At 36.6% G+C, this 18510-nt stretch overlaps 1 protein-coding gene across 3 annotated transcripts in view; it reads left to right on the forward strand.

The window, feature by feature from the left end:
• MARCHF10 (membrane associated ring-CH-type finger 10) overlaps window positions 1–18510 on the forward strand; it is a 78867-nt gene that overhangs the window by 6451 nt on the left and 53906 nt on the right. For 2 of the 3 annotated variants that reach the window (XM_087917330.1, XM_087917331.1), the window contains exon 3: window positions 16320–16425. In XM_087917330.1, coding sequence (XP_087773456.1) covers window positions 16339–16425 — 87 coding nt within the window. In that variant the 5' untranslated portion in view covers window positions 16320–16338. Of the gene's footprint in view, window positions 1–16319; window positions 16426–16673; window positions 16827–18510 lie in introns of all 3 variants that reach the window. The other variant, XM_026717295.2, reaches the window with a different exon arrangement.

The raw sequence follows: 18510 nt of genomic DNA on the forward strand, positions 1-18510 counted from the left end.
GAAGGCAAGTGGGGGGGGAGAAGGTGACTAGCGGCAACAGGTAGGCGATTGAGACTTGCTTGCATACCCTCACTCATGAATCGCGAAGGTAGGGAGCAATGGCTGGCATGGCGGGTGGGCAAAAGCAGGCTGAAGGCAGCCATATTGCACATGTGTGATAAGGATTGACTGGTCAGGGAGGGGAGCGGTGGGCAGAGAGGAGCGGGGCCAGCCAGTGTGCAATTTGCTGGTTCTCCGAACTGCGCAGAATCATAACAACTGGTTCTATAGAACTCATCCGAACTGGTAGAATCCCACCCCTGAGTCCCTCTAACCAAAAAGTGTTCTTGCAGAGATTTCATTACCAAACTAGGTAACATCATCAATCCTAGAAGGGAGTGCTCTTATTTTCATATACTAGTGGCTTAACCTGTCAGTGTTGATCAGTTGCTTCAGAAAAAGTGTTTTGATTGGTGCTGAGCCTCTACAGCCTCAGGCAGAGAAGGGCTATTCTGTACCGCTCCCTCAAATGTTCTTTAAAATACAGAGTTTCCCAGCATTTGTTTAGGAATCTCCAATATGCAAACTGTGGTTACTCATCCTAAAATGAATCCTCTTTATCTGGAGCTTCAAAATTTGGTGTTTGCTGGGGAGATATGTAGCTAAAAGTCAATCTACATTTAGCGTACATCTGACTTTGTGGATAACCAAACAAAAATGTATTTTTGTGCAGTTCATACCCCTTGCTCACTGGATCTGGATGTCACAAAGCAAAGCCCACATTTTGTAATTAACTCCCATGCCCCATTTTGGCTGGCAGAGTGCTGCAAGAGGCTGGGTGCTATCATGCCCATAGCATTGTTTTAAAAGTAGGAATTGAAACAGTTTATATCCAGGATGTGAGAGGTCTGTAAATATTTTCACAGCCCTCTTTTTGACTCATGCAGTATACAGTCCTCAGTGGAAGGCAGGTTGATAGTAATCGTTTTTTCTGCAGTCCTAATTATCCTCCGAAGTCTGTGTCTGTCTTGTTGGGTTGCAGAGCCAAACCAGACAGTTATAGAGGTGCAGATGACAGACTCAATAATTCCTCTGTACAGATGTATCAACAGCTCCTTGGGCAGTTTGAGCCTTCTGAGTTGGCGCAGAAAGAACATTCTTTGTTGTGCTTTCTTGATGATGTTTTTGATGTTAGGTCTTGAGATATGATAGAACCTAGAAATGTGAAGGTCTCTACTGTTGATACTGTGTTATATAGTATTGTAAGAGGTAGCAGCACCACAATTTCTATGGTTTTGAGTGTGTTAGTTCCAGAGTGTTCCAGTTGCACCACAAACCATGTTGTTCAACCTCCTGTCTGTATGCGGATTCATCATTGTCTCGAATGAGGCCATTCGTTGTATCATGTGCAATTTGCAATATTTTAACAGAGAGAGCTTTTGAGATGCAGTCATTGTTATATAGGAAGAAGAGAAGTGGAGAGAGCACACAGCTTTGGGGGGAGGGACTGTGCTAATTGTACAGGTATCAGATGTGATTCTGCCTAGCTTCACTGCTGCTTCCTGTCTATTAGGAAGTTTGTGATCCACTTGCAAGCGTGTTCAGGTACCACTAGCTGGTTTAGTTTAGTTAGAAGAATATCTGGAATGATGGTATTGAATGCTGAACTAAAGTCTACATGGAGATTCAAGATGTTATAGATGTAGTGCAGAGCCATATTAACAGCATCATCTGTCAATCTAGTTGCTCGGTATGCAGATTGCAGGGGGTCTAACAGCGGATCCATGATGCTTTTCTTCTGGCTTTTGTCTGTGAAGTAGATCTTGCACTTCTTTTTCTATGATCACCAGGGGTTCTGAATCAAATGGGTTGGGATCAGTTGTGGGAAGCTTGGCTGTTGTTGGTGTGTCTGAAATGGAGATAGGTGGCTGCAGTTTCCTTTCAAACCTGCAGTAAAACACATTCAGGTCATCTGCTAGTTGTTGATTTCCTTCAGCCTGGGAAGGAGGTTTGTCATAGCCGGTGATATTTTTAAGAGTTTTTCACATGTTTGCTAGTTCATTTATTGAGAACTGATTCTTCAACTTTTCAGAGTAGCTTCTTTTTGCTGCTCTGATCTTCCTTGTTAATATGTTTCTAGCCTGATTGCACAGCATTCTATCACCTTTAATGTAGGCTTCCTTTTTGGAGCAACATATCTGGTTGAGTTTAGCTGTGAACCAAGGTTTATTGTTACTGTATATTCACAGCTTCCTAGTCAGTACACATAGGTCTTCACAGAAGCTAACATATGATGTTATAGCATTTGTGAGTTCATCTAAGTCTGCAGAGGTATCTTCAAAAACATTTCAATCAGTGCAATCAAGGCAAGCCTGTATTTTAGCTTTGCTTCCTCAGTCCACGTCCTCACTGATTTAATTGTTGGTTTCATGGTTTTAAGTATTTGTCTGTAAGCAGGTACAAGGTGAATCATGCAGTGATCAGAGTGTCCCACAGCTGCTTGTGGTAAAGATCGATAAGCATCTTTTAGTGTGCTGTTGTTTTTTTTCAACTCTGGGGCCTGACTTAGATTAAACAAACACTTTTGCAGACTAAATTGCATGCAATCCTCATCCGCATTGCATGGATTCAATCCTCAAATTGAATCAGACAATCCTGAATATCAGTGTTCTTAGTTGATCCAGGTTACCCTGCTAAGATAATAATTAAACAATTGGTTAAAAAGCTCATTAAATAAAGTTGTTCTGATTTTCTTACCATTATCATTTTAGCATAGATTTCAGTTTAAAATTCCTAAGAACCTTTTTTGACAATGATTCATTGTCTTTAACCCTAGAACATCCAGGAATGTAGTAAAATATAACAGAATAATCAAGCAATCTAGATGCTTTAAACAATACCTTTTCAAACAAACTTTTCTCAGCATTGCTTATTGTTTTCTTAAATTTGATGATATTCCAACAATATATATTTCAATAAGTGCAACACTGCTTCATACATTGCAATTACTGAATGTTTTCTTCCTACTTCTCTACATTTGAAAATGTTAATTCCATCCAAGCACAATATTTTTGATCTTCCCCTAATTCTTGACCCATGCACTGTTTTTTCATATATTTGTTTTGCAATTCAATCTTCATTCAGTCTGTCTATATGATTAAAACTCTTCAGTGTATTTCTTCTGTATTGTTAATACATGTTCTGTAGCTACATTTATTTAATGTTCATTAATTACTGACCTTAACTCTTCTAGATTTTCCAGACATATTAAACTAAATATTCTCACTACATTTATTTTACTTGTAAGTTTACCATACAATTACTCTTGGGTTTTCAGTGTTCTCTGAGTTTACTTCTCTTCACAGAGAAATTCATTATCAGTCTAGTACCATTTTAAGTCCTTGGGAGAATGCAGTTTATATCTAGTAGCTTGTCTTACCAGCCTCAGTTGGGTATTGTTTGTTCCTTAATTGCTTTTGGAGTTTCTTTTTGTTTTTGTTTATTTGGTGCTGGTTCTTGTTTATCTGGGGTATTGGTTAATAGGTCTATAATAAAGAATGACATGTTTACTTCTATTTTGATTTTGGGTTGTTTCTTTTTTAATAGTTTGTAAATGAGGTTTATCTCAGTGTTTCTGTTAATGGCTTACTTATCAATGCCATGTTACTAAGAATTCTCTTGCGTTTTTTATCTTGCTTAGTATAAAATATTTACTTTCCTCACTAAAGCTGATTAAATTTTCAGTGTGTTATAAGGCTAAGGAGATTTCATAGTGTCTTCTTGTTGCCAATTGGTGTTCATGGTTCTGTTCTCTCAATTTTCTGCCTGGTTACCTTGTGGGTCTTGGGATGTTGCTCAGACTGCTGATGGTAACCTATGCAATCCTATGAAGCACAGAACCTGGACATTTGTGAGACAATATGTTTATAATTATTTAGTTAGGGGATTAATTAATTAATTAGGAGAGCATTGGCGTAGTCATGGTTCTATTTATTAAACATGTCACTTTATGGGATCCAGGGACATGCCTTCTCTATCACTGTTCTTACCCTGTGCCTCTGTTCTTACCTCTATATTTGAGTTGTAGTTCCCTACATCTGTGTTTGATTTTAAATTATATACAGCATATTGTTTTCAGTATTTCTTTCTTTCTAAGTTTTATTAGATTTTTATTTTTAAGTATACATCAATATCAATACATGAACAGTGTGGCCACTGGGTATAATTCATTTTGATAAAACATCAATAATCATAATCATATAATAGTAATATTAATCAAACATATAATCCTAGTATTAATATACATGTTTTGTAAAGTAGTTATTCAATATTCCATTTTAATTCCAATGATATTATAGGTATATATGGTAATACCATCTTTTAACCTCTGATCTTTTCCATCAAATTATTACTTATATTCTATTATATAAAAATTATATCTGCTAATATTCCCCCTATTTCTTATTTCTACCTCTATTCTAACTTCTAATCAGGTTACCATTGCTAATCTTAATATTAATACTCATGTTTATATAAGGCATAGCACTTCATTATTTGGTTGTTCAAAGTCACAATACACCATTCAAGTACCAGTCTTCCTATTATTTAAACATACCTAATACCCTCTTTGAACTTCCAATCTTTCCATCTAACTATTGCTTCATATATGTATTCTTATTTCTACCTATTCAAATTTCTAACGAGGCCATCATTATATCAGGAAAAAAGAACACACACACACACACATTCTTTCTATCTACCATTTCTTGGTTGCTTTAATACTTTTATTCTTATTCATTTTTTGGTTTGCCTCCCACCCTCTCTTGGATCTTTATCTTTATCAACATATTTATCTTCATCATTCAGGCTGAATATTTCTCCCATCTCTATCCTCCTAAGTTACCAGGTCTCCAGAGTATCCGCCCAAACCCCTATCTCCCTTTCAAAAGTATCTTCCAAGTTATCTGATTCCATTTTTAAAACTCTTAAAGTGCTTTTCCTTTGGTTTATTTCATCAGTCATTATTCTTTTTATTGTCTTCTCCTTCCCAGCTTCTTGCTTTGTTTGCTGGTTTGTCTGTTCTGTCTTTTCTTCCATTCTTTCTGCTGTCTCCTCTCTTTGATCTTTATTCATTATCAGATGTAGCGTATTTTCTATTTTCCCATATACCTTGCATTAGGTACTTTATCTCTGTGTGAGTCTTTTCTGTAGTACCTCTAATGCTTTGAAACATCAATGCCATTTCTCTTGAAATCTGATTCCTTTCCCCTGATGGAGCATCTTCTTAATTTAATAAGTTCCGCTCTTACTTAAGTCCAAAAACAATATATTCTAGTCCAACATTACTCCTCAGAAAGTTGAATAATCATAGTTCTTTACTCTCAGGATTATTAATCAATTCCATTTAAGTAGTCCAGGAAGCTTCTGCAAATCAAAAATAACTTTGCTTTATAAAAGTTTTCCTTATTCTCATAATCAAATCACAAGTAATCATTAACTAATTAAGTGTCACCATAGTTCTCCAGATGAATGTTGTTTATTTCTCTCATCAATTTTTTTTCTAAACTTGTAAGGGGTCTAGTATATTCCATTCACCAATAGATGGCACCCTCAGCTTAGTGTTGTTTCACTCTTATAGATTTAATTGATCCAAATTTAATTCAGTTTATGGAAGCAAAGTCAGCTATTCAAGTAGATTCAAATAGATAGTCCAGCATTTTATAATGCCTTACCAAAGCAAAGCCTGCCAAGTTTGAAAGTCCAATTTTCTATGTTTTAAAAGGTCTTTATCTTTTCTCCCCTTAGTTCCTTTCTTTCGGGTCTAGGATTTTTCTCTATATGGTTGTTTGCCGCTTTACAAATAGTTCTAAGAGTCTTTTTTCCTGGATTTTCTTCTTTCTTTTTTTCTTTAAAGTTACAGTCTAAATGGAATCTTCTCATCGAGCTCCAATCACTGTTCATCTGCCCCACTCCTGCACAGTTCTTTGTTGCCTCGCCTGTCCCAGCTTCATGGCAGCCATGGTGGCTGCCTCTTCTCATTGTTGAGGGAGAGGGAAGAAGCCCTGAGACCTCTCCAAAGTGCAGGGCACCCCTCTTTTTTTCATCACCCCTACAGGGTGGCTTTAGATCCTTTTGGAGCCCTCCAACCGGGGGAACTCAGTGTGGGAGCGCAGAGACTTGCTCCTCATGTCTGATAATTCTGCAACATCAGCTGGAAGATTTTTCAGTATTTTTTATAGCTTAGTGAATCAGCTGCCAGATTGGTTGATGGAATTAATTAATTAATTAATTAACCTTTTTATTCTTTCCAAATAGATTGTTTCTCTAAAACATTATGTAAAGCGATTTGAGATTCTGTCAGGATGACCTTGTGCAGAATTGTAGCCTGATTTGGTTGTGGGAGACACTGGCAAAGGAAAGTCAAATTTGAAAATGGGCTATATTGATCTGATAGCTGCAGAGAAAAACATTATTTAGAAGTAATACCCTCAATACATATTTATGGGAGACACATCATAAAGAAGCTAAGAATATTGTTAATTATTCTATTCTAACTCCAGTTCCCTTTTCTCTTTCTCTCTTTGTCCTTCACTTGATCTAGAGTGGAGCATATGCTGACAGCCCTATGCTTTCCAATATACTGTATACATATATGCAAATGGAAAAACACAACATTGAAGATCAGAAATACATGAACATATATAGATTTGTAATGTAAATTTTCCCAAGAAACACCACGATCTTGGAGAAGATACACACAATCATTTTATTTTCCAAATCTAGAAAATTACTGTGAGTCATTCATCATTAATAGGAGATCCCAACAGTGAATGGTATATTACCCAAGAAAATCACTAGACATAGATACGAACACATAGGCACATAGCAACTGTGCCACCTATGAATTAACTAACCTTTGAGCTTTTCACATGTTTTAGTTTTCACAATTGGCTTATCCATAGGTGGTGCACTTTTCATGGGTGTTTCTTTAAAAATTCAAGGGTCAGCTTATTTACAGATGGGTTTATACATGAATATATATGGAATATATAGATATTTTAAAACATAAAAGAGTGGGATACTACCTTTACTTCTTGGTTCCCTACCTCCTTGCACAGGCTGCACAGCTAACAGGAGATTCTGGGCCTGGTGGCTATTTGGAAGTTAGGCTATCCAGCAAGGTCTAGGATAACTCATTGTAGCCACCTTACTGCTACCATCTCACCATGAGACACGTCTCTCTGGTCAGTTCACCACAGAGACAACTTGCCACAAGCCTGGGATCTTCCGTTTCCAAAGCTGGCCTGGCTTAAGGGAGACCAAAATTCCCACCAGCTCATCCTCCTCCTCGTCCTTGGCTCACTTTCTAGTGCTCCCCCCCAATGCAAAAGGCAGGCTCGTTGTACTGCATATACCCAGAGACATACACTATTCTAAGCCTAGGGACTTTTATTTGCATCCAAGTTGTCAAGCTGCTGATTGTGCCTGAGCTTGGGAGAAGGCCCTCTCCTTTAACACACTATGCTGGATCCTGACAGCTCCTGGGCAGGGAGAGGGGCAAGCAGAGACAGCTTTGGAACCAATGTAGAAGGCCTTAGGCTCACAGAGAATTGTTTCCATGGCGAGTTGTCCCTGCAGCAAGATGTCCAGCACCTTGCTATGGCAAGGTGTGTTCCATTTTGATCCAGCAAGTACCAATAATAAGTCAGTTTTGTCTTCAGTATCTCCTATTCTTAACCTGGTTCAGTAAGCACTTGCCATTTATCATTTGTAACTTTATCCGCTACCTTGAATACACCAGAAGGTTGCAAAGAGTGTGGTAATAGGTTAGTGATGAAGTGGATAGAGATGAACCAGAACATTTTGGAGAGATGTTGCTCTCCCACAGAACTTCAGGTATAATCCAGCCCTAATTAAGTCTTCTAAGTTGGTTCATTCAAATCAAGTTGGTTTATGTAAATATGTATTGTGCATATGTATTTTTTCAAATGTTTTCTGTTTTTCTTTGTGAACCAATTCATCAGGTTATCTTATACTCTTCCCCGTGCTTAATTTTAAAACATGCAAATCCTGCCACATTTTCACATTTCTGTTGAGATATATGACTTGTTGGCTAGTGATGTCTATAAGAAAAAGGGAAGTAAATCTAATGGAATGAAACAAACACTTTGCTTAACTGCCTGCAGATGAATGATTAGGACATTGCTATTCACCAATCTATTAGGATAGGAATCAAGAAGCAAATTTAACACTGCAGTAGTTTTGTCCTAAAAAAAATGAGTGGACAACATTTTAATTCAGAAGTAGGAAAGACTCTTAGGTGCACTTAAACTGGAAATAGTGAGCTGCAGCTGCCTGCTATAGTTGCTTCCCAAGAATTATTTAGGATCCAGTAGCAGCATTTACATGCATTCTGCAAATTAAGTTGGTAGTACAGGTCAGTGCTTTGCTCTACATTTCTTTAAAAAAAAAAACCAGGAATACTAGCAGCAACAAAGAATTTTGGAATTGCCATTATTATATAATAGTTTCCATCAGCTATTGGATGATATTGGGAATATCATCTCTTAAGGGTCAATTAAAATTATATAGTTCTTGTAAAGTAAGATTAATTTTATTAAAAGACCAGTACATATGAACTATGAAGTGTCTATGACAAAAATATAGCAACATTTGTCCCCAAGGTACACGAGGCAACTGGACTTTTTTTGTTTTTGTTTTGAAAACGTTTTGCTTCTCATCAGCTCTGGTGGGGAATGGAAGGATTTAACTCTTTGCAGACACTGGTCATTTGCATTCTTTTAGAAAGCCATTGAGTCCACTTAGAGGTTTATCTATGTGCTCAGGATCACTTGAGTAGTGCAAATGGGTGTGGAGGTTTCTTGGAACTGCTGAAAGGACTGTGCTGTAGACTGGAGATAGATGATGATGTACCCCTCCCCCTCTATTGAAAAAATGCTGTTCAATTTTGACATAGATGGCCTCTTTGACCTCTCTTTTAACCCAGAAGTCCTCTGTCCAAAATGTGGACTTTGCTGTTTTCAAAAGAGTGGCCTTTGTCTTTTAAATGCAGATGGACTTCTGAATCTTGTCCTGATGGGTTTGTTCTCCTAGGTTGTGCCATGCGTTTATGGTTGTTTTGGTTCCCCAATGTACAGATCTGCACATGTCTCACTGCATTGTACTGCATATACCACATTGCTCAGTTTGTATCTGGGTATTTTATCCTTGGGATGAAGAAGCTTCTGCTTTAGTGTATTCTTGGATTTAAAGTGTGTACCTATATTGTGTTGGCTGAAGATCCTCCTGAGATTTTTAAATATTCCTGCAAAGTATAGAATAACAGCATTGCTTCATTTATTGTTCTCTTCTTTGTCTGTTATGGAGGAGTTCCTTTTGGGTGTTTTGGGAGATTTGATGAAGATCCACTTGGGATACGCACACATTATGAGGGCTTCCTTGATGTGTTTTAGTTCTTTCCCATCTTTGTTACCAGGCAGACCTTCAGCTCAGTGGTGTAGGGTTCTGATAACTCCTATTTTGTACTCCAGTGGGTGGCAAGAATCAAAATGTAAATATTGATCTCTGTGTGTGGGTTTTCTATAAACTTCAGTGTTAAGGTTTCTGTCTTCTTTAATTTGTATACGATGGGAAAACCATGACCTCAATGACTGAGAATCTCCATAGACAATTAGCAGCCATTAGATTCTTAATTATTTGATTATATTTCTCCTTGTCCTTTTATCAGTCCAACTAGCTAAATGCAATTTTTCCCCAGTTTCCTGATTTATGGAAATATAGTTAAAGATTAAATGAATGGGGGGCCGGGGGGAATCCTTGTTTCTATCTCATGCTACAGAGATATGTGGGGCTCTGCCACATGACTTACCCTACTCTGGTGTCTTGGCTGGTGCCAAACTCTAAATCTCACTAAGCACATCTCCAAGAGGAAAATCCCACTTCCCTCTAGAGTCAGTCAGTAATGCATGTCAAGTCAACTTGTTCCTCCTCAATGAGATCTTGGATAAGGGGAGCCCTATTATTGACTAACCTGGTATACACCAGCCAATCCAGGGCCTCTAACCAGTCTAACGTTATGCTATCCAGGGTCTGGGAATAACCTCAGGAGCCTGGAAGATGCCACTGATACTACACATCAGAGGCATCTTCCTCATAACGTGCCCTCTGAGTAGCATCCCAGAATTTGATTTGTTTTCATTTTGTCTTTTTCTCTTATCAGAAGGTCTTTCCAAATTTTATTTATTTTTGTAAATCCAAAATTAGAAAATTATCCAAATCACACTTCTGAATTTTTATTTGTGTATCATTTTAATTATTATGGCACCAGCTGGCTTTATTTGTACATCTAGTATAACAATTTTTTTCCATATTATTCTTTTTTAGGACATAGAATAACAGAGTTGGAAGGGACTTTGGCGGCCATCTAGTCCAACTCCCTCCTTAAGCAGGAGAGTCTATACCATTTCAGATAAATAGCCGTCCAGGCTCTCCTTTTTTTTAAATAAAAGTTTTATTTGGGTTTTCACAAAACATAATACAAGTAAAAAAATTTTTTTTTTTTTGAGAATAGCATGGTCCCGGGTTATCACTTCTCTATACAGACACAAATTCAATTTCATATTCATCTTTGTGTTCTATTCCATATCATTACTATTTTAACATTTTCTCAATAATTTTTCCCTGCCCTTAGTTTTCTCAATCTTACTTTTAATTATCTCATTCCTTTCTAAATTCAATTATATATATCTTTTTCTAAATTTCAATATCTTTCTAGTCATTATATTTATACTTTTGTCTGTCCTGTTTCAATTTCATATTTTCTTTTCTCATTAAACAAATTTTTCCCTGTAGTTACTAATTGGAGTATGACAATTTTGTATCTTTTAATTTTTATCCATTCAACGCTTATTTAAACTTCAATTTATGCCTTTACAATTATAACATTCAATATAACACATAACTTCTAGTGGAATTCTGCTTGGTACATTCTTAAAATACGCACTAAGTTCTTAAAGAGAAAATATATATATAAAAATAATAAATAAATAAATAATAAATAAAATACTTATTCTATTCCAATTCAGCTCTATCATTAATGTTAGTTATAATCTTTGACATCTTTAACATTTTTTTTCAATAGGGTATCATACTTCTAGGAACACTTATAATATTTCCATAATTTTTTCATGTTTCTTTCATATTCCTCTTCACTTAAATTTTTATAACACATTTATAATAATTAAAATGTTCCCCTCCTTTCCTAATTTCATTCTCTCATTCTCTTTATTTCATTTTTTATTAAACATTCCATTCCATTACAATTACAATTAAAATATTCCCCTCCTTTCCTAATTTCATTCTCTCATTCTCTTTATTTCATTTTTTATTAAACATTCCATTACATTACAATGAGTATTTTATCTATCCTTTTAATCACACTTGTTTCATATTTTCAAAGTTCATTTCTATTTCTAATATAACAATATTATCTTATGTACCCTTGCAGAATCCCCCTTTCAATTAAGTTTTCACCCATTATCTCTGTCATCTAAATAGACTTATACCCTTAATCCTTGTACGTTTTCCCTGTTTCTCTATGTCCTGTTTCTGTCCTTTATCATTTCTTTTCCTTTCCCTCTTCCCCCTCTTCTTCTCCCTTCCCTTTTTGACCCCTTCACTCTCTAATTCTGATTCTCTCTTCTGTAATCCTCTCTTCTGTTTCTTCCTAATGTTGTAATTACTTTTCAAACTATTCTTTTTTTTGGGGGGGTTCAAATCTTAAATTTTTCACTCTCTTTCCCCCCTTTCCTTTCTTTTCCCCACATAGAAATACTTGGTCATTGAAGATGGCTTCTTCTTTGTCCTGCCCTTCTTGTTCTACAGGCATTTCTTGTTGTTTCTCACAGTTCAGGATCTCCATTTCTAAAAATTGAAATACGAAGCCAAAAGGACCTCTTCCTTCTTGTGCATTTTCTTTCTGTTTTTTAAGTTCCATTCTCAATTCTTCCAAGAGTGATACCATTTTAAAAACTTTTAAACAACCACCCCATTAATTTTAGTCCTTTAGATCTAATAGCCAAAAATCCAAAAATCACCCAGTAATCCAAATAATCCAAAACTGTTTCTTCTTGCTTCTTTTTTCCACTTTCTCTTCCTGGGGTTCTCTTATCTTGTTACAAAGTTTCAGTTAAAATGCATCTTTAAGGAATCTTGTTAAAGTTGTTAAACTTTCACTTCCAGGTGGTCTCCTCCATTTTTCCAGATCCCACCCTTTTGTTTTTTTCCTTCTTTTAAAAGTTTTTGAGAATCCAGAAATCTTTATTATCCCTTTGACATTTTATTTTCAGCTTAAATACCTGTTAATGTCAAAGTGGAATTTTTGCCAGTTTCTTACATAAATCTCTTAGTTGTCAATATAGAGAAGAAAGGAAAAAAAACTAAATCCTTTTCTTTCCCTCTCTCATTCGCAGCTTCGAAGTCTTCTTTGGGAACAAGGTTGTTCTTTATAATTCAAATTCCAGGGTACCTTATATTGTTGCTTTTTCAGTTTGACCCGGTCAGCCAAAATTTTCTCTTCTTATCTTCCTCCTGTACATTCTTTTTCCAGTTGAGTTCTTCTTTGAGGTGGCCATTTCTGACCTTCACTGCAACCGCCTTCGGGAAAGGGAGTAATGGCCAGCTGGGGAGGAGAGATGCGGCTCTCCTCGACCCTGCTGCCAGTCTCCCCCCTCTTCACCACCTCTACCTTTCATTTTTAAATCTACACTCTGCCCCCATCTCAGTTTTGTCCAGTGAAGCCTGTTCCTCTGCTATAACCACTTTTAAATCCAGGTTATGATACCAGGCAATCTTAAAAATAACTTCGGAGTGCATTCTGCTCACATATTCTTGAATTCATCCAAAGTTAAGAGTGTTTTGCTGCATGTCTTTTTTTTATTATAATTTTATTTCTTTCTGTTCCCTCTAGTGTCCTGTCTTCAAAATCTCATCAGTTTTTGAAAACAGAATTTAGATCGATCTGTGGTGTCAATTAATTTATTCAGAAATTTGTATGCTCTCAACCATGATATTGTCCTGATATATCCAGTCAGGCATTGCCAAGATGTTTGTCTTATAATTTAATAACATTTAAAACTAACCAGATCAGATTTATTAGTCTTCTTAAACATTGGGACTTATAGAGCAAAATCAGTTTGGGCAGATCAATATGTATAAAAAAGGGAGGCCAGGTTGGAAGGTCATCTGCATTCATTCTGATTTAGTATACAGGACCAGATCACTTTCAGCTGCTGTTCTAGTTTTGTAAGTGGATTATAAATTTGAAGTTTTTAATAGCTGAACATTCTGGCTAAAATGGAAGTTATATATTTTGGTGACAATGTTCATATACTACTAAAATGTTCAACCAATTAAGCAGACAGAATTGTGATTGGCATCCCAATATTGGTTAATAGTAGAGTAACTACTAACCCACGATCCATAAAACTTATGAAATGTTTCTGTTTGACTACCTCAATTTTCCTCCTTTTTAAATTTATATTTATTTGTTGTTGGCTTTTAATAATGTTTATTTTTTATTTGTGAAAAAAAATGTGAAGAAATGGTCAGTAATGACTGTTTATAAATCTATAAAATACAATTATAAAGTATGACCTAAGCTGTACATCTCACTGAAGTCCAGAACTCAGAGAAAGTGAAAGAGTATTGAAGGAAGTTGTCCCTGATTAGCCTGTCTGTATATGCCAGTCATGCATATAGAGACCAAACAACTCCAGGAGACAAAGCAAAAGAACCTAGAGCAGTACAGTGGAAATTTGGGTTGCGAATGCTCCTATTCCTGAGGGTGGCAAACAAAAAATCCACCCAATTTTTGAATCGGTCACAATTCAAAAATCGGGTGGTGAACAAAATTGGTGCAGAAAGATTCATTTTCTGCACCAATTTCCCCTTTAACACCATTTTATTGACTGCACGCATGTACAGTCGGTTGTGCTTCCAGATGCGACCAAATCGGGTCGTGAATGGAGTCTGAAAACTGATTATGGTTGTGACCTGAGGTTCCACTGTAATGGCAAAAGACATAAAATGACTTTGTCCAAACACAGACACATCATGATCATGTTTGGACCTAGCCTATGGAGAGAATTATCAAGCAGTCCTACTTTTTGCTCCTATTTCATCCATAGAATTTCACCCAAAGGTGTTGTTCACACAACTCATTGGCAAAGACAGGGTCAATAAATTCTTTGCAGCCTCAATAATATATTTCCTATTAATCTGTGGATAACATCTCTCACATTTGCTCTAACTACAGCATACAGAGAAGAATCTAATGAAATGACTTGGGCAACATCTGGGATTTATTTTAATGTCTAAGGAATGGGTAGGATTTCCTACAAAATGCTCTTTGCTCTCTGAGGCTAAATCCATCCTTCGCTTGGCTGTTTTGGATAGCTAGAATATCTGCGTGTGGTTGGATTTTAGATATGATAAATGCTTCTTTGGGTGAAGCCCAAATCATTTCATTTCTTTCCTTTAACCATTGCTGGCAATTTTACAACTGTTAAATACAGAATGTGAAGAATTAAGAGATTTTATTGGGGGGCAGGAAAATCTAAGTAGACTAGGTTGCTGAAAATGCACAGAGGAGCTCATTTGCCATCTCTAAATTCCTTAAGAGTGTAGCACTACATACCTGTATTTCTCAAATTATTTGAAGCCAAGGCAAAAACCAATTTATCCATGGAGCATAGCCGAGCCCTTTCTTCCAAGGAAACATGGACAGGACCACACCGCACTCATCAACGGAGAACGAGTGGAAACTGTCCCTATGATTAGATTTCTCGGCATCCATATTTCAGCTGATATCTCCTCGTCCCCTAATACCAAGGCCATAGTGAAGAAGGCTCAGCAGCGGCTGCACTTCTTGCGGGTTCTCAGGTAGAACAATCTGGATAAGAAGCTGTTGCTGGCTTTCTATAAAGCCTCTGTGGAGAGCACTCTGACATATTGTCTGGGTGTGTGGTATGATGGCTCCACAGTTGAGGACAGGAAAACTGTACAGAGGATGATAAACACAGCTCAAAAGATCATTGGTTGTCCTCTGCCCTCCCTGGAAGACTTCAAGTCCCTATTATATTTCTAATATCCCGCTAAATAGAGACGGAATTTATGAAAGACTAGAACAGGGGTGTCAAACTCAAGGCCCACGGGCTGAATCTGGCCCGCAGGGTGCTTAAATCTGGCCCGGAAATATCAAAGGACTGTCCTGCACTTCCTCTGTCAGCTAAAACGGGCTGCATGCATCTTGTTTTCACCCTTCATGGCCCCCTGCAGCATGCTTCCAGCTGAAAATGGGCCAAAAATGGGCCAAAACGAGCCTGAAAATGGTCCTGGAAATGGCCAGCAGAGTGCTGCAGGAGGCCATGGAAGGTGAAAATGAAGCTCAGGGGGCCATGTGCGCCCCCTTGTTTGGCAGGGTGCTGCAGGAGGTATCCATCCTGCCCACGCTTCCCCCCCGCTTTTCCCCGCTGGGACATGGAGAAGTACAGTGCTGATCTGGGCCTCAAAGAAATCCAGTTTGACACCCTTGGACTAGAGTATGGGTGATCATACTCAACTGTTAGCTACAGATTATCATTTTTTAATCTCTTGGTCTTGCCCCATTAATTATGAGTGATAATTGTCAATTCATATGGAAATCAGCAATAGTAACTTAAAACTCATTTTTGTGCTTTTCTTCTGGTCTTCTATTCAGCATGGGATGTTATCAGCTCAAAGAACTTATTAAACTTTCGTGTAGCAAACATGAAGGATGGATCTAAGACCCAAACTTTATTGCCAGTGAATCAAACGTGTATTCTATCTCCCTATAGCATATTTATTTAATTAAATTCAAAATACCTAAAAAAAAGAAGGCCCTTTAATCTGGAACACTGTCATTGTCATGAACATTCTCTCTCCCTCCCTCCCCCCTCCCTCTCCCCCCTCTTTTTCACACACACACATATTACACGTATACACACACATGCACCTAGTTCATCATATTAGAGTGTTTTGTAACTTGATACGATCTTCCACATACAACCTTTTATGCTCCACTATAACCTCCATTGCTCCTATCCCTTTTTTTAGATTCTGATTTTATAAATACATTTATTTTTAATTCTTATATCTTTTATATCTTCTAGCTTTTTATAATTTTTCTTAGATTTATATTTTTTGATATATTCATTATCCTTTTTAAATGACTATGTCACACCTTTTTTATCCTGGTTTGTCACTGCAATAAAGATGTAATTTGAATGTATATTTTATAGGTTTTCCTGAAGTATTGCCATGTATGAAGCAAAGGAAAGACAGAAGTTTATCAGTGATGCTCAGTACCTAAGAGAGATGCAGCACAAGATGGATTCAGAGTATCAGGTAATAAATTATATTTTAGTATCTTGTTTTTCTTAAAAAAACACGAGCCAGAAGTAGTCTTCCCCAAATTAACCATTGTTGTCTGGGGATACTAGGATGACGCATACTTCAAGAAATCTGCAGAGCTGCTGATGGGGAAAAATTGGCAGAGGGTGTTATGGATGTGTGGACAGATTCCATTAGCTATTGTTTGAATTTTAGTCTCCACATACAACTCATTTGAAATAGATATATACTTTATTTATTAGGCTTGCCTAAGAAAACAAGAGCACATTAAAGACCAGTCTGATAAAAAACGAGAACAGAGCAGACAAGAACTGAGGCAGAGAAGTTTATCATCTATCTCTCCAGTGCGTAGATATGAAAGGCCATGGATTTCAAGACTTCCTGTTAATAGACAGGCAAGTATTTGCTAACTTTAGTTGTGAAGTAGAAAAAAATGGTTTGATAAAGACTCAAGCAGCTTTTAAAAAATCATAATTCTGGTGGATCAGCTGTCAATGTATTTTTAAAATATGGAGCACAGTAGTTCACAAAAGTTGTACATCTTAGAATTATTATGAAGGCTGAAGTCCATAACTCTTGGAGAATAAGATTTTTTTTTCAATTAAACATTTCATTCTCCTTAGGTCTTGTAACATTCTAACTGAGAATTGGAGCTCAGAGGTAGCACCAGAGAAGGATAAAGAGGACTAACAATAACAAAAACTTTTGGGAAAACTTTCTTCATGAAATTTGCTAAAGTACAGACCATTCAGTTTTCTAAGAGTATTGCTAGAGGGGCTTTCTTCTGTGTTCTGAAAATAAGATTACTTGTTTAATAGAGAGTTAAGTAAATATAACACATAATATATCTCTCGTAAGTTTAACCTTTCAAATAAGGAACAAATATTATGCACACATATTAATCACTGTTGCCTTTCATAGTAAGCAAAGTTAAGCAAAATATAGAAAAGAAGTAAGAAATAATAGGTTAAGGAAAGGAAAAGACAGCCATTTGTCAGAAATAGTATAGGTCTCCTGCATGAACACAAGGATTGGACTAGATGACCTCCTAGTCCCTTCCAACTCTATTACTATTACTTTTATTGCAAAAGAAAATACAGTTAAATCCACAATCCACTACATCTCTCCATAATATTACTTTCATCACATTTGTAGACTAGTCTTTAACTCTTCAGTTATATTGCCTTGGTCTGTTTTGAAGGATCTTATCAACTCTTATCAAATCACATTTTTTTAAACTTGCATTTAAAAAAAAATTTTTTTAAACCGAATCATGTTTCATACATATATTTAATTCATTCTCCTTGCATGACCAAACTACCTCCATATACTTCTTTCATACTGATAGCTAATTTTTTTGCATTAAGTACTTATTATTGACTTTATCTCTTCTGGTTTATCATGCACATTATTTAAGAGCTCCAATCTGACTTAATTCAACTTACTTGAAGGTTTTCTTGACATACACAACTTGAAGTTCTTCATTATAAAATGGGAACAGCAAACTTTTGTATGTGTGTGTGTGTGTGTGTGTGTGTGTGTGTGTATGGTATTCTGTTTTGTTCAGGTATTTTCCCACGTCATTATAGTTGTGCTTTTAAAGTTGTAACTTAACGTAACTTAACTTAATGTAACGTAACGTAACTTAAGCGAAAACTTAAGAAAATATATATATATATATATATTTGTTTTCTTAAGTTTTGTGGGTATTTATATGTATGGTATTCAGCTTTGTTCGGGTATTTTCCCACGTTATTATAGTTGTGCTTTTAAAGTTGTAGCAACATTTCAGCAGAATCTCATCTGCCATCATCAGGCTTCTGTATAGTGTTCGTCTGTGAGTCAGACTTTCACAGCCATTTCTGTTTTAAATTTCTGTACCAGAATAGTTTTTTCTTCATCCTGATTGCTTGGGAGTCCTGGTCTGTCTTTATTGGTCTTGGAGCTTGCTGTGTTCTGCTTGATTGGTGTTTCTAATATCTTCTGTCTGTTTTGTAGCTTTTTTGGTCTTGATTGGCTGGCAACATTGTGTTTCCTGTATTGAAGGCTTTTAGTGTGGCTTGGCTCCGAGTAAATGGA

Source organism: Pseudonaja textilis, chromosome Z, assembly GCF_049901715.1.
Source record: "Pseudonaja textilis isolate UNSWEBS1 chromosome Z, rPseTex1.2, whole genome shotgun sequence".
Lineage (NCBI taxonomy): Eukaryota > Metazoa > Chordata > Lepidosauria > Squamata > Elapidae > Pseudonaja > Pseudonaja textilis.